This window comes from Grampus griseus, assembly GCF_964374135.1.
Source record: "Grampus griseus genome assembly, chromosome: 17".
Lineage (NCBI taxonomy): Eukaryota > Metazoa > Chordata > Mammalia > Artiodactyla > Delphinidae > Grampus > Grampus griseus.
The window spans coordinates 48,132,095-48,158,163 of NC_139011.1; the positions used below are offsets into that span (position 1 = coordinate 48,132,095).

At 40.4% G+C, this 26,069-nt stretch overlaps 1 protein-coding gene across 1 annotated transcript in view; it reads left to right on the top strand.

Moving 5' to 3' along the window:
- Positions 1-267: 267 nt before the first annotated feature.
- The window catches only part of LOC309835245 (uncharacterized protein), a gene marked incomplete at its 5' end in the record, with an annotated part of 48,038 nt that continues 22,236 nt past the window's right edge, over positions 268-26,069 (top strand). The window contains 5 exons of the mRNA XM_082674661.1: positions 268-372; positions 3,563-3,855; positions 3,901-4,066; positions 10,600-10,690; positions 17,723-17,765. Coding sequence (XP_082530787.1) covers positions 268-372; positions 3,563-3,855; positions 3,901-4,066; positions 10,600-10,690; positions 17,723-17,765 — 698 coding nt within the window. The remainder of the gene's footprint in view (positions 373-3,562; positions 3,856-3,900; positions 4,067-10,599; positions 10,691-17,722; positions 17,766-26,069) is intronic.

Genomic DNA, 26,069 nt, shown 5'->3' on the forward strand with positions numbered 1-26,069 from the left:
CGGCCACTGGCAGGAGCCGGGCGATCAGCTTTCTACTCCTGCCAGCTCAGAGCCCGGAGGTGAGCTCATGCTAACTGCGAGACACAGTCGCTTTTTCTGCACTCACCCTGTGCCCATCCTTTCCCACGACCTCCCTAACGCAGCCCCCAACCCCAGTCCTGGGTTTTGAGGACGATTCTCAGAGCCAGACAAGAAGGCGCCTGGAGGGTGCGCTGAGCAAGGCCGGGCGGTCCTCTAGCTCCGGGTGCAGGCGGGCAACGGCGGAAGATGCGAGGACGGCGGATCGGGCCCGCTGAGCGGTGGGCGGTGCTGCAGTGCTCTCTCACCGCCTGCTCCCGCAGCCTCGGCCCCACGGCTCCTGTGCCGCCCTGGGTATAGATGGACGGCTTCTGGATGAAGAAATTGAGTTTCAGGGTCTGCGTGACTATGGGTTCTCTTGTTTCTCTGTCTTTCTTCCTGTGTGTCTCTCTCCTTGTGTCTCTTTCTCCGTGCTTTTTTTTTTTGTCTCTCTGTTTTTATGTTCTCCCTGTCAATTTCTGCCTCTCTTTTCCTTCTCTACCCCTATCTCCAAGTTTTTTGTTCATCTCTGTCTTGAAGTGATCCTTTCCTAATGCACAGCTCTCTCCCTGCCTGGTAGGACCCAAGCTCAGTTAGTCCCTTCTCCAGATGTTCTGGCTGACCCTTATGCTCCCCGTAGCTAAAAAGTCGGCTCCCTCTCAAGTGCCTTTCCTGAAGCATGTTGGGTTTCTGGAGGGGACTCCTTGTGAGATTCAAGCTGTCACTACATCAGCACCCAGGGGTATGAAGTTTGTGTTTGTGCCAGAAGGAGGGGTGCCTGTCTAAAGCTGCAGCCTGGTATGGCCCCTCTGAGCCTCTGAGCATCCCTAGCACCTGTTGAGTATGCCACCTCTAGATGTTTGCAAGGCCAAAAGTGCTTCTGGGCAGCCTTCACTTTGAGGTAATGCTTTCAGGAAGAGCCTGGGTTGTCATAAGCAAAACCCAGAAGCACTTCCTTTACCTCTGAGCTTAAACTAGAGAACCTGAGGAGGCAGCGCTGCAGGGAGGATGAGGCCAGAGGTCACCTGAGAACCACAGGGGCAACTCACAGTATTTTTACTGGAGCTCTGGGGGTTGAAGGCACATTTGCTGTTTGACATTTTAAAAATTATTTTGGTGCCTTCACTTGGAGCTTGGGAGCTTGCAGACGGGCCTGCCTGTCAAAAAAAGAGTGAAATCTTAAAGTCAAGAGAGAGCTTGCAGACTAGGTGAAGGATTGTGTTTGCTGAAAAAGATTCCAGGGGGAGCTGATTCCTTCTCTGGTGTGTGGATCTGAGGCACTTGCAAGAAAAGAGAACGCTTGCCTTATGCTTAGTTCCCCCGTTCCCTGGGCTGGGAAGGAAAGGAACTGAATGCCAGCATTAGCAGTGCGCGTTGGGACCAAAACCATTCAGAGAAAACACTGTCATTTTCCTCTAATTTGCAAATTGCAGCTATTCATTTGGATTGAACAGCTGAGGGAAAAGAGCCCCCAGTTTTCACCTGCATTTATTGAGAAGAGGCTGGTAGTAGGAGGGATGCACCAACTTGTAGCTTGTGCTGCAAGCTGGATATAAGCTTGGTGTGAGTATCCTGGTTAACCACTGCCCATGTTCAAATATACAGAGATAGATTCCAACAATCTCTTCCAGTAGCCTTATTTTTGCGTGTGATCTTAGAAGCTCCTGGCATGTAAGTCCAGTCCCCAGTTTCCCAGCCTCTGTAAACCTGCAAAATGAATAGAGAGAATAGTGGAACACAGACCCCTTGTTCAAAGACACAGTCACTCTAGGGAAAGAGGAAAAGAACGGGTAGGTGAATCTTCTCTGGGATTGCAGGGTTCAGCTCAATGAAGACTGTCCTGTATAAAAGAAACTCCTCTAAATGGTTGAATTCTTAGCTCTCCAGAGATTTGAGTTTTCCTTTCCCCAGTCCCTGTGGGTTGCTGTGGGGAATGTGCCAAACCTATCATTTGAGATAAAAATTTATGGTGAGGTAAGCTTCTAGGCTGGGGGAAGGAAGACTTAGTGACTGAAATGGGGGATGCTAAGCACTGGGGGGCAGGAAGGGACAAGGAGCTAGTAATGGATGTAACAAATGCTGCAGCTGCCAGCAAAGCCTGGATGGAACTTCCTTCCTGAAAATGAGGACCCGGGCAAGAATGACCACTCAGATGTAAACAGTGTCTCTGACTGGGAATTCTCATCTGCCTGCCGGTGGGCCAGAGCTGAGCAAGTCCTTTCTCTCCTCTGTATGCACACTGAATTGGTTAGTAAGTGACATGTCAGAGGAGAGGAATCATATTCAGTGGATCTTTCAAATCCAGGAGTTTGAGGCTAATGAAATTAGTGTGTGGCCAGGGCTCTGCCAACTAGAATTAAGTCACTGCAGCCACCCTGCAATGCATTTTCAGCCTGAAGGGAGCATCAGGGAGGAATTTCGGGAGATTTGTTTCTGAGCCTGTACAAAATAATACTCTCCTAATGCTAAGAAAGATTAAATGTAAATTAATATTGACTACGAGTAACATATTTAAAAAATAATCGCCGAGTGGGGGATGGCTTAAAGTGGAGAGATTATATAATATGGTGTGCAAAGAATAAATCTCCTCTGACCATTGTTTCATGCGCTATAAGTAAGATCTATTACAATGGAAAGTAATGGGAACGTTTTTATTCAAGGCTTCTCTGCTATTGACTTGAGAGCAAACACTCTGAGAGTATAAATTACTCTTGCTATGTGCTGACTCTGAATGAACAATATTTCATGTGCAGTGACATGGTCTAAGCTATAGACTTGGAATTGAATGGCATCTGTTTCAATTGTTTTGTTCTCTCAAGAGCAACTAGATAGAAAAAAGTGGTCAATTTGACCCTTGTGGGAGCGTGTTGCAAATCTAAACCTGTGTCCCTCATACCATAAATGAAATACATTTGTAAATTTGTAAGTGTTTTCCTTCTGTTCATTGATGCTTGAGTATAATCTCAAACTTCGGCAGCAACATTTTATACATAAGTACTTGGTTTTCTTCCTTTCTTCTTTCTCTTTCTCCTCTCTCTCTCTCTCTCTCTCTTTCTCCATCTTATGTAATTGGATAGAACTGGGCACCTAGGATGATGTGGTGTTACTATAGTGGGATTTTTTTTTTAAAAAAACAACTCTAACTTACCCTTTTAAAAATTTCATAAATACAGGTGTCAGTGCCATTTGGAATAGTCTCTATAACAATTTCTGTCTCCACATTTACTGTGTTTCAGCAAATTTACCTAACAGATGGTGAGTGGGCAATTTTTAAAGGGGCATTTTTTAAAAGAGCGGAGAGGGAAGGAATAGAGACAGGCACATACTATATTTGAAGTTACCTCCACGTGTATTTTATGTATGTATACCCATACAATTAAGAAGTCTTTAGATGTTTTATCTTCAAGAATAATTCAGATAATGGATTACTTGAATATCATAAACATTTAGGGTTTAACAGATTTGTTACATATAGACGTTGTATCATGGATTTAAAAGACCGTAGCCAGCGGGCAGCGGCGGGCGGAGCGACCGAGGGGCGGTGCGGGCTGGTCGGCGGGTGCGGGGGTCCGTGCTTCCTCGCGATAGAGGCCTGGGGTTCGCCAGAGACGCCGGGTTGCTCCGCGTTGCCAGGTTACCGAGCGCGTGCCCCGCGCCCGCTCTTCCGCCCGGGCCGCCCTCGGCGCCGCCTGAGCCGCGGTGCGGGCTGCGCGGGGCGCCGGTTCCGCGGAAGCCTGGGTCGGGCGCTGCGTGCGGGACTCTCGTCGCTCGTGGACGGGGCGCGAGCGCGCGGGGGACGTAGGGCGCCGACCTGGGGCTCCCCGGCGCTCCGGCTCCGCTCAGGGCGCCCGCTCAGGGGCCTCCGGCGCGAGGCCCCCTTCGTGGTCAAGATGGCGGCGCCCAGGCAGGCCGCGCCGAGGTGAGCTGGAGCCGGGCCCGGAGAGGGGCGAGTGTGCCACGCCCAGGACTTGGACCCCGGGCTGGTCTCCCGTCTCCCGGGGAGCGGCGGGTGAGTGGGCGCGGCCGCGCGTAGGTCCCTCTCGTGGGGTGGTCAGCTCTCCGTGCGTCCGCAGACTTCTGTCGTCTGATAGTCAGATCTGGGGTGGCCCAGGTTGGAGGCGAGGGTGCTTGATTGGGGAAACCTGAGGGGTTTAAGGACTCTATTGGGATCGTTTCAGACCCCAGCAAAAAGCTGAGCAAGTTTCCTCCTGACTCTCTTCCCGGCTAAGTTTTCTCTCTTCTCTGAAGACGCCAGCTTTTTTGAATCACCTTGTTCCCCGGGGGGATACAGTTGGTGTTTCTGACCGTGGAACGTAGGACCCGGCGCGGGGAAGCCTGAGCTGGTTCTAGTTACTTTGTTTGCAAAGCACTTGTCTTGTCTTTGGAATCTTTGTGTATGTAACCAACGTTGGGAAGAGCCAGTGTTTTCTTCTCCAAAACACTGCGAGGGGTAACTTTATACGTAAGAAACAAGTGGGCGTTCACATCCATCTCTTTTCCAACCACTGAGTTTTGGTTGTGTTTCCTTTCTTTAAGTTTGTCTCGTTCTGAAGTGATAACAAAGAAAAAAAAAACAAAAAAAAGGCCATAGCCAATTACACAAAGTATACTCTAGTCTCAGTCCTGCCATTAATTAACTTAAGTCATTTAATTTTTCAAGGCCTCATTTTTCTCATGTGATGTTTTTTCTTTGAAAAATAGAGTTTCTAGAAGTCTCTAATCTCTGTGTCATAGTTCAGCTTGGAGAAAACCTGTTCTTATCCAAACTCCATGACATTATATTTCCAGCTCCAACTTTGGACTTTGAGTGAGTTGGGGGCAACTTTTTAAGGATATTTTCACACAGCTTTTTTAGTTAATATCAGTCTAGCTGACTTGTCATACTCAGACTTTCTCCCTTATTCTTTTACCAGTGTGTTCCTTAGTCATATATATAAAGACTGTTGTGGGGAAAATGACCTCCTGGGTCAGCTTACTGCATGGTCATCGACACAGGGCAGGGAGTAAGATTCTGTGGATTTTACAGAAGCAGATACAGGTTTCATTAACCATGTCCTCTCCCCTTTCATCTTACAAAAACAGCAGGCTTTTCTTGGAGAACTGCCAGATAATGCCATCCTGCCTCCTGACGGCCCCGGGGATGAGTCGCCCAGGGACTGAACTCCAGTAAAGCAGGTGATTGGCTCATGGGTAGGCATCTGACTTCGGCTAAGTCTATCAGACTGCTCCCCAGGACTTTTGTCTCAGAGCAAAATGGAAGAATTGTCTTTTCTCTCTGGAATTTCTAAGCTGGGGAGATATGACTCTGGGACTCCCAGTGACCATCCAGCACAAGGAGAGAACTTTCTGTAAAATAAAGTCTTGCAGAGGTAAGCAGGGCTTAGCGATGGAGAGAGAGCTGGAACCCTGCTGATACTCTGGAACTTCCAGATCCAACTGTATCTTGCTGCATCCCTGAATTTCTAGGACTTGTTTGTTGAGGTTGTTGTTGTTGTTTGGTTTTTGTTTTTAAATTTCCTTTGACTATTTTGAATTTGTTTTCAGCCATGTGCATTTGAAAGCATTATAGCTAAAAGAGCTAATTTCCTACATTAATGTCAGGTTTGCTTCCTTAAGTGAAAAATCATATCCGCTATTTTCTTTAAATAAAATCCTTCTAGCTCAGGTTTGAGATATTCAACACTCTGCCTCCTACCCCCCTCTTTTCCAACATTTACTATATCACCTTGAAGCATTTGTGACCACATCTTTCCCATCTAGATGCAGTTGAGAGAGAGAGCAAAGACTTCTGATATAAACTGCAACCTATACGCCTCCTACCTGGAAGCTTTAGAACATACTTGATTCTTGTCATTAAAGCAAATCTTTTGTTGTTGTCTCCAGGGCACAGAAGCATTTTCATGGCATAATGGAGTACAAAGTACATTAAGCCTAACTCTACTTCTCACCCTCTTTTACTTTAAATAGGCAGAAAAGAACAATCTCAAACACATTTTCCCAACAAATAAAATACATATACGATTATGTTTAGAAGACATTTATGCAACATATAGTTAGACTGATTAATTAATGGACCTTTCGCCAACTGGCACAGTAAATATATATGTTCAATGTGCTCAATTAAAAAGACAATAACATATTTTTACAGGTTAATTATCTGAGAAGAGTATTGTGCCAGCACACTTGATACTACAGTATTTCATGCTTGACAGGTAATCTTCTTTCAGTTATATTTACTGCTAAATGTTTCTTGGATCAAGCTATTAAATTATAAGGTCAAAAGTAAAATGATATGAAATTACAATGATAAAGGGACAGATATCCCACTTTATGAGAATAGAAGTTCTAATTTCTTCTCAGTACTACTAGTAGTGACCACAGTACTAATTTGAGCCCTTACTATGAGCCACTGTGCCCATATACATTTAGTTCTTATAGTAGTTCTGCAAAGGGCATATAATAATCCACACTGTAAAGCTGAAGAAAGTGATTCTCATAGCTGAAAGTCACATAGCTGGTGAGTGGCAAAGTCTAGATTCAAACTTAGAGTCGTCTGACAATGCCCAGGTTGTTGACCACTATGTACACTGCTCAGTTGTTGCACCAATAAAGAAGTGCTTGAAATAATTATAGATTTGCCTACCCTGAAACTGCAGTGATTTAAAGACATCAAAGTTGCCAGTTGCTTAACCACATCTACTTACAGTAAGAAATTACATTTTATTTCATTTCTAAAACAAGATTAGTTCTGCAGGCCCATCGAAACTTGAGCACACAAATCCTACCTCCAAATGAAAGATGCTTGTTTTCCATTATTCAACAGATGGCCCTGTACAGAGACAATAAATATATAGTAGAATTTTCATTCAAATAAATGAGAAGAGAGGTTTCTTCTTGTCCTGATTCAGTGCCCATCATTATGGATTATGATGGCTCTTCCCAAACTTTACTTCATTCACTCCACTCTTTCTACAAAACTCCAGTAATGGAATCCATCATTCAGATATATGTGCAAAGCGAAAGGACTGTATTAATACAGTTGCTGAAAGTCAAGTTGATAGAGCACAGGAAATACATCCTAATAAATGCAACATTAATGTTTGTGTGGGCCTTGGAGTGAGGGGTAGAAGGATTTTCAGTTTAATGGAATATTTTGCCTCTTGTTATGAAAGTGTGGCTTAATAGTCTTGTAATTGGTCATTTACAGAATCCTCCATCTCTGGGTTTCACGCTTTCTTTACTCTGCAGCTGTTGATTCCTTCTCTTGTTCTGGATGGAAGATAGCAACGAAGCCACTTCAAAGGGCTCAGCCTGCCTTTTTGTGTTATTGTTTAGATGAAGATATTTCCATTTATTAAAGCACACTATTTAAACGTTTTTATCATGTTTCAAACTCGACTGTGTCCTGAAGGTATGAGCACAGGCAGACATAATGGGGGATGTTTTCCAGGAGAGAACATACCCTTATCAAAGGAATTATCAGAATTTTCATGTATGGATTGAGAATCAAATTCTGGAGTTAGACCTGAATTTAAATTCATACTCACAACTTATTACCAGTCTCATCTTGATCAAACGGTTACCACACTTCTCATCAATTTCCTTATCTTTGAAAGCGGAATAAGAGAAGTATGCCTGGTGGAGTTACACATAAAGCTTATCTGATAGAATATTCATAAGGATTTTGCACAAAATATACATGGAAATATTTTAGCACCGAGTTTAGCATGCGATTCATCTTCAATACATTTAAGAGCTATTATTTTATTATTATTATGCTATCATTAAATATCACTGTTACTTAAATGTCATTATTGCTAAAAGTGCTGTAAAACTACCGCAGTAACCCATGATGAATTCCCCTCTTCTGTATCCTTTGTTTAAATGGAAAATATATATATAAATGTAGACAGAGAACACTTTAGTGATCCTATTCAGTGGAGTGAGAATTTCCATGGCACTGATTAAAACAAATCCTGAATTGCATGGACTTAAGATAGCAGAGAGGGGCTTCCCTGGTGGCGCAGTGGTTGAGAGTTCGTGACCCGATCCGGGAAGATCCCACATGCCGCGGAGCGGCTGGGCCTGTGAGCCATGGCTGCTGAGCCTGCGCGTCCGGAGCCTGTGCTCCGCAACGGGAGAGGCTGCAACAGTGAGAAGCCCGCGTACCGCAAAGAAGAAAAAAAAAGAAAAAGATAGCAGAGAGGCTAAGAGATTTGAAGTTCGACATCCCCAAGTGTGAATTCTACTGTGACCCTCTTCTAGCTCTAGAACCTTGAGGAAGTTACTTAAACTTTCTGAGCTTTACTACTAGTTTCCTCATCTGTATCTTTTTCAGGACTATTTATCAAGCATCTTCCTGTTTTCTATGCTTGGACGTATCAATGAATAAATAGACAAGAGCCTTTGCCTTGCGTGCTCCTTCTTGCATGCTTTCTCCCTCCTTACACTCTCGTGTGGAAACGGATGTTATAAATAAATTCTATGCTTTGTCACAGGTTGATGGGCGCTACGGGATAAGGAAAAGGATGTGAAGCTCACTGAAGAGGCTTGGGTTGGGAGTGCTGGAGGAGTGTACAGGTAGGTTCTGATTTTAAATAGGGTAGTCAGGGTGGATTTTATAAGTTGACATTTGAGCAAAGACTTGAAGTGAGGGAGTTGTCAGAATGTATGAGGGGGAGACCACTCCCTGGGAGCAAGAATAACCAGTCCCAAAACTCTAAGGCAGAAATATGCCGGGCAGCTTGGAGGAATATCAAGGAGGCCACCCTGGCTGACTTAGTCAGTGGGGAGGAAGGGACAGCAGGAGGGCTGGAGGTCGGATATGTGATGGGATGGATTGGGTAAGTCCTGGGAGGCCATCGCATGCATTGTGTCTTTTACTCTAAATGTAGGCAGCCAGGGGCAGGATTTTAGCCGAGGTGTGGCATGAACTGTCTCTTGTTTGAAAAGCATAACTCTTATCTGTGGTCTTGAGGATGTGGGGAGAGAGTGGAGTCAGGGAGAATCTCGGGAGGCGACTACAGGATCCTCGAGGTCTATGTTGGTGGCCTGCACCAGGCTGCTAGTGGCTGGTAATTCTCAGAAGTGGCACATTGGGAAGGTTGTGACAGCATTTCGTGGTAGATTGAATGCAAGAATGGAAAGGAAGAGGGGGTCAAGGGTGAATTCGAGATTTAGGGCCTGGGGAACTGGAAAGGTGTGGTTACTGTCACCTAAGATGGAAAAAGTTTGGGGTAGAGCATGTTTGGGGGATTAAAGACCAGTTTTGGAGGTATAAGATTTGAGATGTTTTCGTGACGTCCAAGTAGAGATGCTGAGTACACAGTTGGATACACAAGTCTGCAGTTCTGAAGAAAGGTCTAAACTAGAGATACACTTTAATACAATGGAGATATTAAGAATAATTACATGGAAGCGCTATTTTAAAGGTAAAATGAAGTAATGCAATTAGCACTCTGTCTTCTCAAAACATTTAATAACTGTTAGCTAAAATAATTACCTGAAATTAAAAAATACCTATAGTTTGTTTTGTTGTTTGCAGTAAAAGTGAATAAAATGCCACAATTATTTTAATATTATTTGTGACACAGTAGTTTTAGTTAAGACACCATGACTACAAACATTTACACTAAACCTTTCAGTCTCCTGCTTTTCACTCTGATACGGTACTTGGAACCATATTTTGTAAGGTTTAAGTTAGTTGTCATAGGGTACCTCTTTAATTAGAAGTAATTCTGAACTGTCTAGTTCCATGCCGTTTTATATACATATATGTATAATTATTATTTTATGATTTATCAAACTCAGTTGAAAATTTGCATCACTGATATACATTAGAATTTAAGCATTTACCCAGGTACTCAAGGAAAAAAATGTACTTGTCTTGTAATTTCCATAGGGGTACTTACTTTCACATCTTCCCTTCACTTTGCACTTGCAGACATGGCAGGGGAAATATTATCTTACTGGTCTTTGAGTTCCCCTTAGCTATCTGCAAGTCCTTAAACAGCCTTTGTGGCTTAACCAAAATTCTCTTCCATCTTCATTCCGCTAACAGATATTGGTCTAAGCATGTACTTATACTAAGAAATGCATGACCACGTTGTCTCTACACATCTATAATTTTATGTTAACACTATCATTATGTAAGCTATACTTGAATTGTAATTATAACAGATTTTATGTCAACACACATCCATTTCTAGCGTTCATCTGGTGTTCAAGGGGAGAGCAGCATGTCGTAAATTTTATCAAAATATAACATCTGAAGACTAGAACAGAGGGTAATTGTGTAATTCTGTATTCACTCTAATTAAGTTCAGTGGAGTTGGCATAATAGAATTAAGATGAAAAAAAAAGACATCGAGGTACCATGGCTCCCTCTCCTAACACACCCTTTTCGTATCCGAGAGCAGAGACTCAGCACCTTTCTGTACAGAAATGGAGACAGGAAGAGGCCAGAGGATGAATGACAGGCACGAATGAGGTGGAACTTTGAAGAGCAACATGGAAATGAAATACTTCTTTTGTATTTGGTAGGTGGGGAAAATGTACCAGCGTGTATGCCTACTGGGACCACGTTTTGCAGAACAGTTAAGCCCAGTGTCAACTGTGCTGTCCCACCTTCCTCGTAAGTAGGAACATACTGTTACTTGAATCTTTGCTTCCTGTTTCTTGATAGCTGGTTGAGAAGATTATCACAGGAACTGCATCTTGTTAGCAAATACAGTGTTTTGAAATGATTGACACTCACTGAAGGGTGGCAACTCCAAGCTTGCTCTCTCTTGATCTTGGACTATTTAAGTCTGGAGTGCAGGAGTGGGTTATGGGGAAAGACCATTGGAATTCTTATGTCTTCAGCATAATGGTTATAGCATAATGGTTAGGAGTGTAGGTGCTGGTTCAAATCTCTGCTTTCCACTTGCTAACCATATGAGCTTGGGCAATTTACCTGATTACCTGAACCTCAATACTCCTGCCTATAAAATGATGTTAATAATATTTCATCCCCATAGACTTGTTTTCAATGTTAAAATGAAGTCACTTACACCAAGCACTTAATACAATGCCAAGAGCATAGTAAAGTCTATTATTATTACTATTACTACTACTACTACTACTATTATTATTATTACTGTCACAATGCCAGGTGCTATTTTTCCTATGCCTTATTCCATTATCTTCTGCCCTGTCCCCCCATTTCTGTCTTGTTTCTGTACAAGGGTAGGTTTGTCACAGAGCATTTTCTTTCCCTAGTGTCTGACTCTTAGTCATCAAGGTGACTGGTCCACGACCCGGCATTCATTGCTGCTCGTTGAAGCAACCCATTTTGAGAAGGGGAGTTGGATATTGATGCCAAGTTGGGTCAAGGAGAGAGAATTTTCTCTCTTCTGCACTCAGAGAGCTAAGTGAAATATTCAGGCCTCAGAAGGAGAATCAGGCAAAGGGCAACATGCTTAATTTCATACCTTAGTGATTAAGAACAAGTCAGACAGGCTGGATTTGAACTCATTTCCGTCATGTACTGACAAGGGGATCTTAGGTGCTTTTGTAACCCGTCTGAGGCTCAGTCAACATCTGAAAGAGACGAATAACATTATCAGGACCTAGCGTATAGCCTCGTTGTAATAAGTGAGTAAATCCTTTTAAAACGTTCAGCACGTTGTTTGGCATATAAACACTTAATAAAATTTAGCTTCTTTGACTACTACCGCTGCTAATATTATTAAGTAGCTGAGCAGATCCGAGGCCTATTTTTTTCTTAGATTGCACATAATCATTTGGACAGCCAGCTCACATTGATCAACCGTTGCTTATATATAAACCCCCATGAACCCAAAGGTGCTTTAACTGTCTCCCAGTCAGAGCCTGTTCTGGGGGCAGAAGCAACACCGGCACTACCCCCGTCATCTTTGCCTTTATTGTCACTATACTCGCCTGCCGTACTGAGCACTTTCTGTTTGCCAGGCACCAAATTTAGCCCTGCGTATGCACTATATCATGTAGTTCTCACACTCAGGTGGGAGACATTATCATCGTCCCCAATTTTCAGATAAAGATGCCGAGGTGTTGGAAAGGTAAGAAACTTGACCCACAGCAAGAGATGGAGCCGGAGTATTCAAACCCTTCTCTCTGACCTCAAGAACCCTTAAATATTAGCATACTGCTACATCCTGGTAAGAAAATCTGCTTCCAGCCACTCTGGTGAGAGTAGAAATGATTCTCAGTCCCCACATTCCTCTATTGCCCATGCCACCCTAGCCTCAGGACTAGGTGGGAAAGGAAGTGATCTCTTCAAAGAGCAGCCAAAGGGAACCTACTCCCTTCTGCCTTTTCGTAATCAACTAACCAATGTTTTATTTCCTTCTTAAGAGTCTCCACATGTTCCTTTTGGTACTTAGCTTGGCCTTTTAGAATTCTGACATTCTGTACATGACTCATCCACTGTATTTCATGTTAATTTATTGAGGTCAAGTATAGGGTCTTACTCATCCTGAAGTCCAGTTATCCCCTGTCACATCTAACTCTGTTGTTTTCTTCTTGTAGGACATCTGCAGATATTTATTTGAATTTTGTTGAATTGTTCTCATCAATAGTACATTAAAAGTTATACAGAAAGTGCTTTCTTATAAGGAAAACCATCTAAATAGATTTCTAGCTCTTTACTTTTTATAGCACTATTGTAGAGATTATAGATCTCCAGGTAATATTTTTTAGATTGAGTTCTTCATATCATCTTATTTTTACATATAATGATAAATCTGAATTTTCTCTATCAAAGCTCTGAGACTTCACTGGCTTGTAACTTAGCTTGTTGATTATGTGTTGTTGACTTTTCCATTTACAATGATATTTGATCCTGGTAAGGATGGGGCTGGGTGGGAAGGTACATCTTAGGGCCATAAATTGGTTTTGTAGAGAACTAACATAAAGATCTAAAGTCTCATCATATTTCTGCAGAACTCATGAATCATTTTATTATAATTCCATTCATTCAGGGAGTATAAAACTATTTTCAAATTGTTATTCCTAATTTGTTCATCTTCTCTTCCTTAGTCTTAGTGAGAAGAGAGCAGGGTGAATGGAAGAAAGTCATTATGACCACTGGGGCCACTAGGGTAGGCATCAGTCCCAGAGTTTTGTTTTCATCTCTCTGCTATTAATATTGGCTAATGTCTTGAGTGCTTACTTGGTGCAAATTACTTAGCCGACCATGGCAAATGGATTGTGTCATTTCATCCCCTGATAGTCATACAATTAATGTATGTATTATTATGATATCCCATAATGCATATATGGAACAGAGCCTCAGAAGTAGTTATTTGCTCACCAAAATATGGTAGATGTGGAATTTGGACTCAGGTCTGATAGACTCCTAAATCACTCCTAGTGATTTTTACCACGAAATTAAAGTTGTATACCTCTGGAGAGTAGATAGTTTCTAAAATTTCCTCAGCTCTAACGTTTTATAATTAAATTTTTGTCTGATGGCAAGCTTAACAGTTAAGATGGGTAGGAAGGAATGCCAGCCTGTTGAATGGAATTTCCCTGAAATGAGCCAGTTCACTCATTCATTCACTCAGCATGTATTGAATGTTTGCTCTGTGCAAAGGCATTTTAGGCATCACAGTGGAGTGAGCGCCCCTTCCATAGACTCTCCTGCAGCACTCAGAGAAGTCTTGGACTGGTTTGCCTGTTATGGAATGGGGCTTGGTGATAGAAGCCTGGTTTGTCCTCCACTGATAAAACTAAGACATACTCATATGAGTTTATAGGCATCTTGAAGCCGTGGGATAGTAACACACATGAATCTTACCATTTTTGCCTGGGATTAATGATATAAAGGCTTTGGATTTGGGTATGGAAAATGGATGCAATTATGGGTGTGTTGGTTCTACATATATACGGACATCACGTGTCATCAGCCTGCAGCTACCTGCCATTCCTCACTACTCCTTCTTTTCACAAACAAGTACCTTCTTATCTCTCCTGTGGATAAGCTCTTGACAGTGGCACTAGGGCCTCCCTCAATAAGTACATCATTGGCTAAACCAATGGTTTCTCAGATATGCTCATTGAACAACCCTTAAGGTGGATTGACATTCCACTGCCTAGAATAGAATATGGTGTTCTTTAGAAATCGGGGGGAAAAAATAGGCCACCAGGTGTACTTTCTTTAATTTAAATTGTTTATATATATGAACAATTGTTATGTATACTTGTTCATATATATGAATGATTTAAAATTGAAGCGATAGATATATACACACATATATATATATATGTATATTTAAATTTTGGCTTCTGTTAGCAAGTAGTAAATTAAATTATTAGCAGATCCATACTGCAGGGAAATAACCAATCATATTTCATTCAATAGCTTGCTTTTTTGTAGATTTATGGTTGTGATTTTATATCTACAGGTATGTTTGCTGAAGAAAATATTTCTGCCACTTTACACAAAATTAAATTCATTTAATACCAATGCGGCATGTCTCAAATGTCTTAATACAGTTTTAATCTTGAATCGCATCAGAAGTATGAAATTAGAAACATACCCCAAAATCATTTGAAGATATAATTACTTTCATTTCCCTTATACTTTTGAGACTTTTGAAAAACAAGTATTTAGTTGTACTTATCTGTTTCTGTCTCTCTAAGGATAGCAAACACTGAAACACAATTCTTTTTAAAAGTCAGTATTAAAACTATATTGTCCAAGATGATCAAAACTAAGGAAGTGGCAAAGAAATTCAAAAATTTAAACTTTCAAAGGGTGCTTTTTTTGTGAATGTGTAGTACTTGTTCTTCTGAAGGAATTAATCTTTTTAAAAATTTAATTAACTTATTTTTTATTGAAGTATACTTGGTTTACAGCGTTGTGTTAATCACTGCTGTACAGCAAAGTGACTCTGTTATACATATGTATATACATTCTTTTTCATATTCTTTTCCATTATGGTTTATCACAGGATATTGAATATAGTTCCCTGTGCTATATAGTAGGACCTTGTTGTTTAGCCAATCTATATATACCAGTTTGCATCTGCTAATCCCAAACTCCCAGTTCATCCCTCTCCCACCTGCTTCCCCCTTGGCAGCCACCAGTCTATTGTCTATGTCTCTGATTCTGTTTCTGTTTCATAGATAGGTTCATTTGTGTCATATTTTAGATTCCACATATAAGTGGTATCATGGTATTTGTCTTTCTCTTTCTGACTTACTTCACTTAGTATGATAATCTCTAGTTGCATCCATGTTGCTGCTGCAAATGGCATTATTTCATTCTTTTTTTTATGGCTGAGTAGTATTTCATTGTATATATGTACCACATCGTCTTTATGCATTCATCTGTTGATGGACATTTAGGTTGTTTCCATGTCTTGCCTATTGTGAATATTGCTGCTGTGAAGATCAGGGTGAATGTGTCTTTTTGAATTATAGTTTGGTCTGGATATACGCCCAGGAGTGGGATTGCTGGATCATATGGTAGGTCTATTTTTAGTTTTCTGAGGAACCTCCATACTGTTTTCCACAGTGGCTGCACCAACTTACATTCCCACCAACAGTGTTGTAGGAGGGTTCCCTTTTCTCCACATCCTCTCCAGCATATGTTATTTGTAGACTTTTTAATGATGGCCATTCTGACTGGTGTGAGGTGGTACCTCATGGTAGTTTTGATTTGCATTTCTTTAATAATTGGCAGTGTTGAGCATCTTTTCATGTGCCTATTTGCCATCTGTATTTCTTCTTTGGAGAAATGTCTCTTTAAGTCTTCTGCCTATTTTTTTGATTGGGTTGTTTGCTTTTATTGTCATCAGGTTGTATGAGCTGTTTGTATATTTTGGAAATTAAGCCCTTGCTGGTCGCATCATTTGCAAATATTTTCTCCCATTCTGTAGGTTGTCTTTTCATTTTGTTTATGGTTTCCTTTGCCGTGCAAAAGCTTGTAAGTTTGATTCGGTCCCCTATGTTTATTTTCATTTTTATTTCTATTGCCTTGGGAGACTGACCTAAGAAAACATTGGTATGATTTATGTCAGAGAATATTTTGCCTGTGTTCTCTTCTAGAAGTTTTATGGTGTCATGTCTTATGTTTAAGTCTTTAAGAGATTTTGAGTTTATTTTCGTGTATGGTGAAAGGATGTGTTCTAACTTCACTGGTTTATATAAGGCTGTCCAACTTTACCAACACCACTTGCGGAAGAGACTGTCTCTTTCCCATTATATATTCTTGCCTCCTTTGTCAAAGATTAATTGTCAAAGATTAACTGAGGTGTGTGGGTTTATTTCTGGGCTCTGTATTCTGTTCCATTGATCCATATGTCTGTTTTTGTGCCAATACCACGCTGTTTTGATTACTGTGACTTTGGAGTACTGTCTGAGTCTGGGGTGGCTATGCTGCCAACGTTGTTCTTTTTCTTCAGGATTGCTTTGGCAGTTCTGGGTCTTTTATGGTTCTGTATGAATTTTAGGATTATTTGTTCTAATTGCGTGAAAAATGTCATGGGTAATTTGATAGGGATCGCATTAAATCTGTAGATTGCTTTGGGTAGTATGAGCATTTTAACAATATTAATTACTCCAACCCAAGAACATGAGATGTCTTTCCATTTCTTTGAATCATCTTCACTTTCCTTTATTAATGTCTTACAGTTCTCAGCATATAAGTCTTTTGCCTTCTTGGTGAGGTTTATTCCTAAGTATTTTATTTTTGGGGTTGTGATTTTAAAAGGCATTGTTTTTTTACATTCCCTTTCCGATATTTCATTGTTGGTATAAAGAAATGCAACCAATTTCTGTATGTTAATCTTGTATTCTGCTACCTTGCTGAATTCGTTTATCAGTTGTAGTAGTTTTCATGTAGAGTCTTTAGGGTTTTCTCTATATAGTATCGTATCATCTGCATCTAATGACAATTTTACCTCTTCCTGAAGGAATTAATCTTGAAGTTCTACTAAGACTTTTGGGATACCTGTTTTAATGAGCCACTACTTCCTGCCTGAGATTGCACTATGCACCAGAGATTCTAGAATTAGCATAATAAAACTAATAATGCAAACAACAGCAACAAATCTTCACAAACCTCCCTGGCAAGGAAGTAAAGTCCACTGGAAACACAGACAAGTGAAACACACATTCAAAATGGCAGTGATTCTCAAACATTTATGTGCTGAAAAATCATGACAAGCATGATAACCAGGGCAATTACTAGACCCCTTCTCCAGCTGGTCAGGTGTAAGGTCCTGTAACTCTATTTTTGGTGAATGCCTCCAGGAGAGTCTGAGACAGATGTTCTCAGTTGTCGTCAACCTTTAGTGTGCATCAGATTTGCCTGAGAATATTGTTAAAACACAGATTGCTGGGCTCCAGTGCCAGAGTTCTAACCAGTTCCCAGATGTGGCTGATATTGCTGGCCCAGGGACCACATTTTGAGAACCACCTTTCAAAACTCTGCAGTATGCGGTTGTGTGTGTTGTGAATGAGACGGGCCCAGAGAACCAAAGGAGGGCAAAGGGACTCTGCCCTAAATTAGCCAAAGGTAACAATAGCAGCTAGAATTGATTGACCCAAGAAAAAATTATAAGAACTTTACCTGCATTTGCTCATTTAATCCTTTCAGTAAGGTACATAGGTGCTACTTAGTGTTCCTCTTTTACAGGGGTGTCCAGAGAAGGTAACTACTTTGCCCACGTCCTGAACTGGTAAGTAACAGATTAAGAATTCAAGTCTAGGAAGTCTGATTGCAGAGCCCACACCTCTACCCTTTCTGCATGTAGAGAGGAGTAAAGGGTTGTCAGTGAAGCCTTCCTGGGGGCCCTGGCCTCTGAGTGTAGATAGAAGGATGAGTGGACCTAAAGATCATTATTTGTGTGTGGTGGGGGTAGGGGAGGAAGTATGAGGGCTTCCAGAAGAGCCCGCCCTCCCCATACATCTGCTCTAAGCAAGTCTGATGATCAGGAGTCCGGAACATGAGTATGACTATGGGATACTGAGAAGGGTTCTAGAACCCTGGGGTTAGAGTTCTGGATCAGTTAGTAGGTAACAGAAAGTGAATGAGTGATTTACCTTACTTTCCACGGGTAGCAGGAAGTTTGGAGATAGTCCCTCTAGCGTTAGTCCAGCTGCTGAAGGGCATCACCAGGGGACTGGGTTGCTTCGCTCTTCCAGCTTCCACATCTCTAGCACGTCCACATAGCTTCATAGTGACCCCAGAATCTCCAATAGTGTTCCAACAATTTGGGCAGGAAGAAAGAAAAGGAAAAAAAAAAAAGAAATTAAGTAAGAAAAAAAAGGCAGTGTCTAACTCAGCAAATTTTTTACCACAGATGGTCAGCAGACTTGCACTTAGATCTCATCAGCTCGGATTTTAAACTGGCCACCTTAGCCTTAAGGATAATGGGGTCTCCTAAACCAGGGCTCTGATAGTAAGGAATAAGGAGAGAGTGGTACTGATTAGCAGTGCCTGCTGTCCCAAACAAATATTACCCCCAAACTATTTTTTTTAATCCTATATTTTACTTTAAAGAATGGAGGGGAAACATTATGTATCTGTAAATAGCCTTTTAGAAAGGGTACAATTATATAGTTATACAACCCCCTGGAGGGCTCCTTTCTTCTAAAATCTCTTTAAAAACTGTTCAAGGTTAAGGACATTTTTAACTTAATTTAGTAACTTGCAGTCGATTATCTTGGAATGACATCCTCTCTCTGCAGATGTTCTGTCAGGCTTTAGAAAATTCTAGAAGTGGACAGAGAAGTGTTATGGTACATGTATTTGCAATATGCACGTCTTTGAAATGAAATCCATTTAGGGAACAAAAGGCATTTCATGTCTTTGCTATACATTTTCACATATTTGCCTTTCCAGAATTCCTTTGAACAAATCTGTTAGATGTAACCCATCCGTTTCTCCCATCTGAATTCTTTATTACTAAACATTCTTCAGTATGCTCTCACTCCCCTCTGTCAAAGGCGTTTCTCTGGGTCCTCACCCTTCTCATCTCATATGTGAATGCGTATCTTAAACTGAAGCAACAGTCTGCTATGACTTCTCCATAACTTGAAGAACCCGTCTTTGTGGGAAAAAAAGTAGACTTACTAACTTAAAAGGTAAAATGTGCGCAATGTTTCTGAGAATTAAAAACTAAGATAAAAACATAAGCAATGGAAAAAACTTAACAGTGGATCCTTTTCAAAGACTTTATTTTACAGAGAAGGCAACTGAGGTTTAAAGAAAAAATGTGTTAGTTAAACACTAAGTAATATACCTTAAACCTCAGTGGAGCAACACATGGACAGTTCATTTCTCACTCACTCAGGAGTGTAGTATGGACTTTGGTGGTCTGAGGGTCAGTTTTCTGCTCAGTTATTCAGGGACCCACCACCTTCATCAAGGGGCTCTACGTTTGTCCTAAAAAGGAAAGGAGAGAGGAAGCTGCAAGCTACAATTATCAACTCGTTATCCTTCAGACATAAACTCTTCAGGTCACCTCTGGTCACATTCTTTGGGATAGAAGCATACCCAGATGCAAGTGGAGATGGAGAATGTTGTTCCTATCTTGGTCCTAGTGATGCCTCTACAGGCTGGAGGAGCTAATTAAAGTGTAGTCAACAGCTCGTTGTTTCTGCCACAATGAGTGCTTAGCCTAAGGCTGTGGATTAATTATGTGTGTGTGTCACATATACGTATAATAGACACAAACATATGTATGTGTGTGTATATATACATTTTTTAGCATGAGTTGACACATGGGGCTTCTGCCATATCAAGAGTACAAACTGCCTCTTGTTGCTTTTTCTTAATTGAAGTTGACTACTACTATCTATTTCCCTTCATTTTGCTACCTCCCCCCCGCCTTTCAGTATTATATGAAAATTCTGAAAGAAATAATTTCAAAGTTTCCAGTGCTTTTAAAGGTAATAGAATATTCAGACCTTAACAATTTTCCTGTGTGAAACTTTTGCCAGACTAAAATGTTAACTTATGAAAAGTAAATTTAGATTGATACAAAAGAGAAAATAAGCTGATTTTTTTTTTTTTACACAAATACCCTGAGCCAGGGTGGAAAATAAATGGAAAACTGGAGGAATTTAGATCCTTTTGTTGTAAATTTAAATATTTTTAATTGTAAAAATAATACAGGCTCATTGCAGAAACTCCAAAATTGAAAGGATTTAAAGAAAAAAGGAAAAATAACTCAAAAATCCCATTTCTGATAAATCATCTCTGTAACATTTTTGAGGGTATCTTTTGAAACTATTTTGTGACGGGGTGCATATAAATACAATGCAAGTATAAAATACCTTTAATTATTATATCAAACTACAAAAGAGTTCTATAACATTTTTATTTAGTAATATAAGTATGATTACTCATCACCTAATAAAAATCTGCAGCATCATTTTTAATGGTTGAACAGCATTCTATTATTTATTTAACCAGTCCCTACTGTTCAACATTTAGATTATTCCTGTTTTGCTCTGCTAAACAATGAGACAAGCATCCTTGTTCATATGTCTTTGAGCATTTGTTTATTTCCTTAGAATGGACTTCTAGAACTTGAATGGCTGGTTGTCAGTTCTGGTACATACTGACATATTGTCTTCCAGAAAGGTTACCGTGCTTTTTATTTCTACCAAGAATTTAACATCCAATGTGGTTTCTTACACACACTCATCAGTACCAGTATTATCAATATCAATACCAGTATTATCAAGTTTTTTAAAACTTTGTCATTCTAGTCAGTAAAATATGACACCTGAATTATTTTATTTGTATTTCTTTGCTTAATAATAGCAAGGTTGAACATATTTTCATATCTTTATTGGCTGTTAATACTTTTTAGTTTGTGACTTTATGACATCCATTTTTCATCGATGTATAACAACCTTTTATATATCAATGTGTTTATTTTGTTTGTTGTAAATGCAATTTTTTTCTCTTCATTTATTAATTTTTATTTTGTGTGTGTTGAACTTCTTTAATATTGTCAAGTCTATTCAAAAACCCTTTAATGAACACAACAAATGTGGAAAATCAGTCATTCTCCTGCATTTTGTAATCAATTTATTTCCTTTTGGGCAGTATGGAAATGTAGGTTCTTATTTCATCTTATGGTTGGAAAGAATCTATTCCCTCGGAAAGGGATTATAGTCTCCATGATGCAGTAATGGGAGATTTTATAGGGTAGGCAGGGTCTACAGAAGAAAAAACCCTAAATCACACTCCATTGGTGGTTGCCTTATTTATAAAAATGGCATTTGAGGTTGTGTGACTGCCATCAGGTAAGCAAAATTAATTTTTAGCATGAAGTACTCCTATCAGCAAGAACAGCCTAGGATAGGCTAGCAGTAAGAAGTGAGGGGTTATGGGATTGGGGCATAGCCTCTGTTTCCTCCAGTACAGCTGGAAATTTAAACTCCGGGGTTCCTGCTTGATCCAATCAGCCCAGCTAGTATGTGTTGCCAGGTAGGGTGAATAGACTCAGAAGTACAAGAGCTCATCCTTGGTCCCCTCTGGAAATGAGCAGAGAATACTGTGTCAAGCAGAGGTGATCAGTCCATGGTTTGGAGACTTGGATCTCCCCACATAGTCCTTAAAGTCAGGGTGAGACAAAATGCCAATACAGATTATATTGATGACAGTATCAATGAGGTGACATTGAGTCCTTTGACCCAACGTGTGTCTGCAGTGTGCCATCCATTAGTAAATGGGCAAAGCCATTTGACAGATCTGTCTGATACAATGAATGAATCTGACACTCACAGTTTGAAAAACTGAAACTGTATCCATTTGTCAAGAACAGTGGCTACTTGTTCTGCTTTATTCCCCCTGGTAGAACTAGGTAACGTTGCAGGCAGTAGGACGTTCCGGCATTTCACCCTGGAGTAGCCCCAAAACTGAAGAAGGTGTCTTATCAGTAGTTAGCTCCTTATCACCAAGAATATTAAAGTAGATTTGTATGATTAGCAAATTAAAGAGACTGTAGTGCCTACCACTGCTGTATTCACTAAGGCACCCAAGTTATTCTAAAGAAATCCTAATAATACATTAGGACCGTTTTGAATATTTTTATTTGATTAGCCATAATCTTCTAGTTATAACATCCATCACCATTTTGACCACTGAAAGTTGGCCGCCTTTTCTTACAGCCTAGCCCTGTGGTCTTGGGCTAATCACTAACCTGCTTAGATACAATTTTCTTCTCTATGAAATAGAAACAATATTATATGCTTTGAAGGTCTGCAGGAAGATGAGCTGTAATGTTTATCAAGTGCCTAGTAAGTAGCCTGGCCCATAATAAATACTTGGCTAATTGTAGATGTTAGTTTCATTTTTAGTTTTATTTCCAAACATTGCTCTTTACTTTTGGAACTCTAAAATTTGTTTTCAGTGTGGAGGACTTGTTGTTTGGATTCCTCCAACACTCTCTGTATATTCTGTACTTCTATCCCTACATCATTTATATTAATGGAATAAATGATCTTTGGTCTGGTGATTCCAAGGTGACGAGGAGCTAAGTGGAGGTTCAGTATACACGTGGAAGTATGGATTTTCATGCCCAGTGCAAATGTGGGAAAGGCATTATTCCCACATTATAAATGGGGTAAAGACCTCCAACTTGAGGAGACTCTGGGTTGAGAGATGAGAGATCCTACATGGTACCACAGGGGCTTTTATGTTCTGTAGCAAGACTTTGCACCTTATACCCTTGTAGTTAGAAGTAAAGCATACCACATAACTAATATCTAGTAAGCATTTGAGTTAGAATAGCTACCATTTATTTCACGTTTCCTTTGTGTTAAGCATTTTACAGTTACAGGATATGGATGGATACTATATTGTAATGGTTAAGAGTGTAGTTTTTTGAGCTAGATAATCCTGGATTGGAATCTCATCTTTATTACCTCTTTTTTTCCTGTTTTATTGAGGTATAATTGACAAAATTGTAAGATAGTCAAAGAGTATATCATGATGATTTGATATACATATGCGTTGCAAAAGGATCCTTCCCATCACGTTAATTAATACATCTAACAGCTCATGACACCTTTTTCCTTTTTTTCTTTTTTTGGTGAGAACACTTAAGTTCTATTCTCTCAGAAAATGTTAGTTATACAATACAGTATTATTGACTGTAGTAACTATGTTATACAGTAGATCCTCAGACCTTATTCATCCTGCAGCTGAAAGTTTGTACCCTTTTACCAGTCTTCCCCTCTTTTCCCCACCCACACCCCAGCCCCTGGCAACCAGTTTTCTACTCTGTTTCTATGAGTGTGGCTTTTTTTCTTTTTAGATTCCATATATAAATGATATCATTCGTATTTATCTGGTCTGGCTTATTTCATCAGCATAATGCACTCCTGTTTCATCTATATTGTCACAAATGAAAGGATCTCCTTCATTTTTTTAAGGCTGAATAGTATTCCATTACCTCTTAAATGAGTGACTTTTGGTACATTGTTTACACTTTCTAAGCCTCAGGGTTTCTTTTCTTCTGTAAAAAAATATATATATATACTAACAGGTTATTTTCTGATATGTGGAATGTTTGTTGAATCAACAAATATTTAGTTGAGATCATAAATGTGACACTTAGCACTGTATTAACATTTATTAATACTCTCCCTGTTAATTTCTACAGTAAATTGTATAATAAGTAATAATAATAGTACTACTAGTTTTAGAAAGTGCATAGGATGTGCCAGGCATCATATACTGTACTACCCTCCTTCATTTGTACCACAAGTTACATGTGGATATCATCTTCCACGTTGTTTCCTTTAGAGAAAATTGAAGCTCAGCAAGATTGAGTAGCTTGCTCCAGATGTGAACTCAGGTCTGAATCACTCCACATAGAGGTTCTTAATGACTCCATGTCTTTAATTCCACATCTGCATTTGTTTGTTGTTGGTGTTTTTAACTTTTCAAGCATCTGATCTGAAATTCCTTTCTCTTTGGGGAATTTTCCACTTTGTGGGTCTTGGTGAGAAACAGAGCCTTCCTCTCGTTATACAAGCTGAACATGTCAGATACACTGTTTACTCACATGCTCAGTCTCCCTTACAGATGGAAAACAGTCGGGCGACCTCGGGTTGACCAACTGCACCCCTCTCTTGGATTTTGAATTACAAATAAATGATGTAAAGAAGCAAGGCCAGCAGTGCTGGGTCAACCTCCTGTTTCCTGTTCCTGCTTGGTAGGAAGGCCAGCTAGGACTTATAACATCACTTTGGCCTGATCCTATAATTGCAATAGCATAGCCTTGGCTTTCGGTTGTTTCGTCTGCTTCTAGTTACTGAGGCCTAACCATAAACTTCCAAAAGTTTCCTTTCTGCTCAAATTAGCCGTATCTGGTTCCTGATGATTACAAATACGACCTTTCCTGATATACAATGGTGACCTACTTATCCAGGCAGACGTAACATCGTCCTGGCAGGGACAGAGGGCAGGCAAGTTCCTTGAACAGCTGAACAAGAAGAAAAAGACCTAAGAAGGAAGAATTGAAGCCAGTTCTGCTTGTGTTATAATTCTACCCGCAGCTGCCTCTGTTTCACAGACCACATGCTAAGGACCATGTCCCTTCCCCTGTAAAAGACGAGCAAAGTAGACCCAGGCCTTCCAACCCAGAGACCAGCTGAGCTGTACCGTGGGCAATCTAGAATGTGAAAGACTTCACTCAATGTCTTTGTCACTTGACACATTGTTCCTCTCTTTGGGAAGTAGCTTCTTTGTGTGACAAGAATGTGCTAAACCAACAGTTAAGTGGACAGAGGTGAAAGATGCCAAAATTAGCTACAGAAAAAAAGGCGTAAAGACTTGTATTTTCTGTTATTTGAGGGTGTTAAGACCCCACATAGAATATGAGTCCTTTAAAGGAAAGTTGTGAATGGCCCAGGGAATGTTGAATTTCCACGTGGCAATATGTTCGTGATCGGTCATGATGATGATGATGGTAGCATCAGTAGCATTTATCAATGTTTCCTGGGTGAGAGGCACTTTATCCTACTGACCTTTTATCCCCATGACGACCCTGTGAAGTAGGAAATACTGTTTCAGAATCTTCAGGGTTTTTCTTTTTTTTTTTTATCAGGAATTTACCCTAGATCACAGTTGGGTGGTAGAACGACCAGAACTGGACACTTTCCTGAATTCCCAGAGTGTGATCTTAGCTGTTGTATTGCCTGATGCAGAGCCATGTAAATGTTGCCAAAGCAATGAAACGTGTACCTATTTCTAAGAGATTCTAACTCAGAAGCTCTGGGGTTAAGTGCAGAGCAGTTGAGTGTGATTGTCTTTACAGACAGTAGATAACTTAAGAGAAGTTGTTTAAAAGTATATTTGCATATTGCACTACACTGTCATATCTGTGATTGGTTAGCTATTGAGTAACTAACACAAATCCCAATCCCAACTCTAATCTCATTCATCTCTTGTATGATATTTGACCTGAGGCAGGTTTTTTTTTGTTCTTCCCCACAAACACACATCGAACATCCAAAACATGCTTACCATTTGTGAGCATATTCTCTTAGTTATTTAGGAGTTGAGTAAGAGTGAGAGAGAAGGGCTTCCCTGGTGGCGCAGTGGTTGAGTGTTCTGCCTGCCGATGCAGGGCACGCGGGTTCGTGCCCTGGTCCGGGAAGATCCCACATGCTGCGGAGCGGCTGGGCCCGTGAGCCATGGCCGCTGAGCCTGCGCGTCCGGAGCCTGTGCTCCGCAACGGAAGAGGCCACAACGGTGAGAGGCCCGCGTACCAAAAAAAAAAAAAAAGAGTGAGAGAGAAAAAGACACATAAATATGAAATACGGTCATCATTTTTTTAATATCCTTTATGTTGTTAATCTCTCTTAGCATTTACTGCCATTCACTCATTTGTATTATTTGGGGTATAGCAGTTTATTCACACAGCATTTTTACATATGGCTTATCATTTGTATTCTATTTTAATAACACTAATAATTATAGACTATTGACAAACTCATCAGACCCTACATATTCA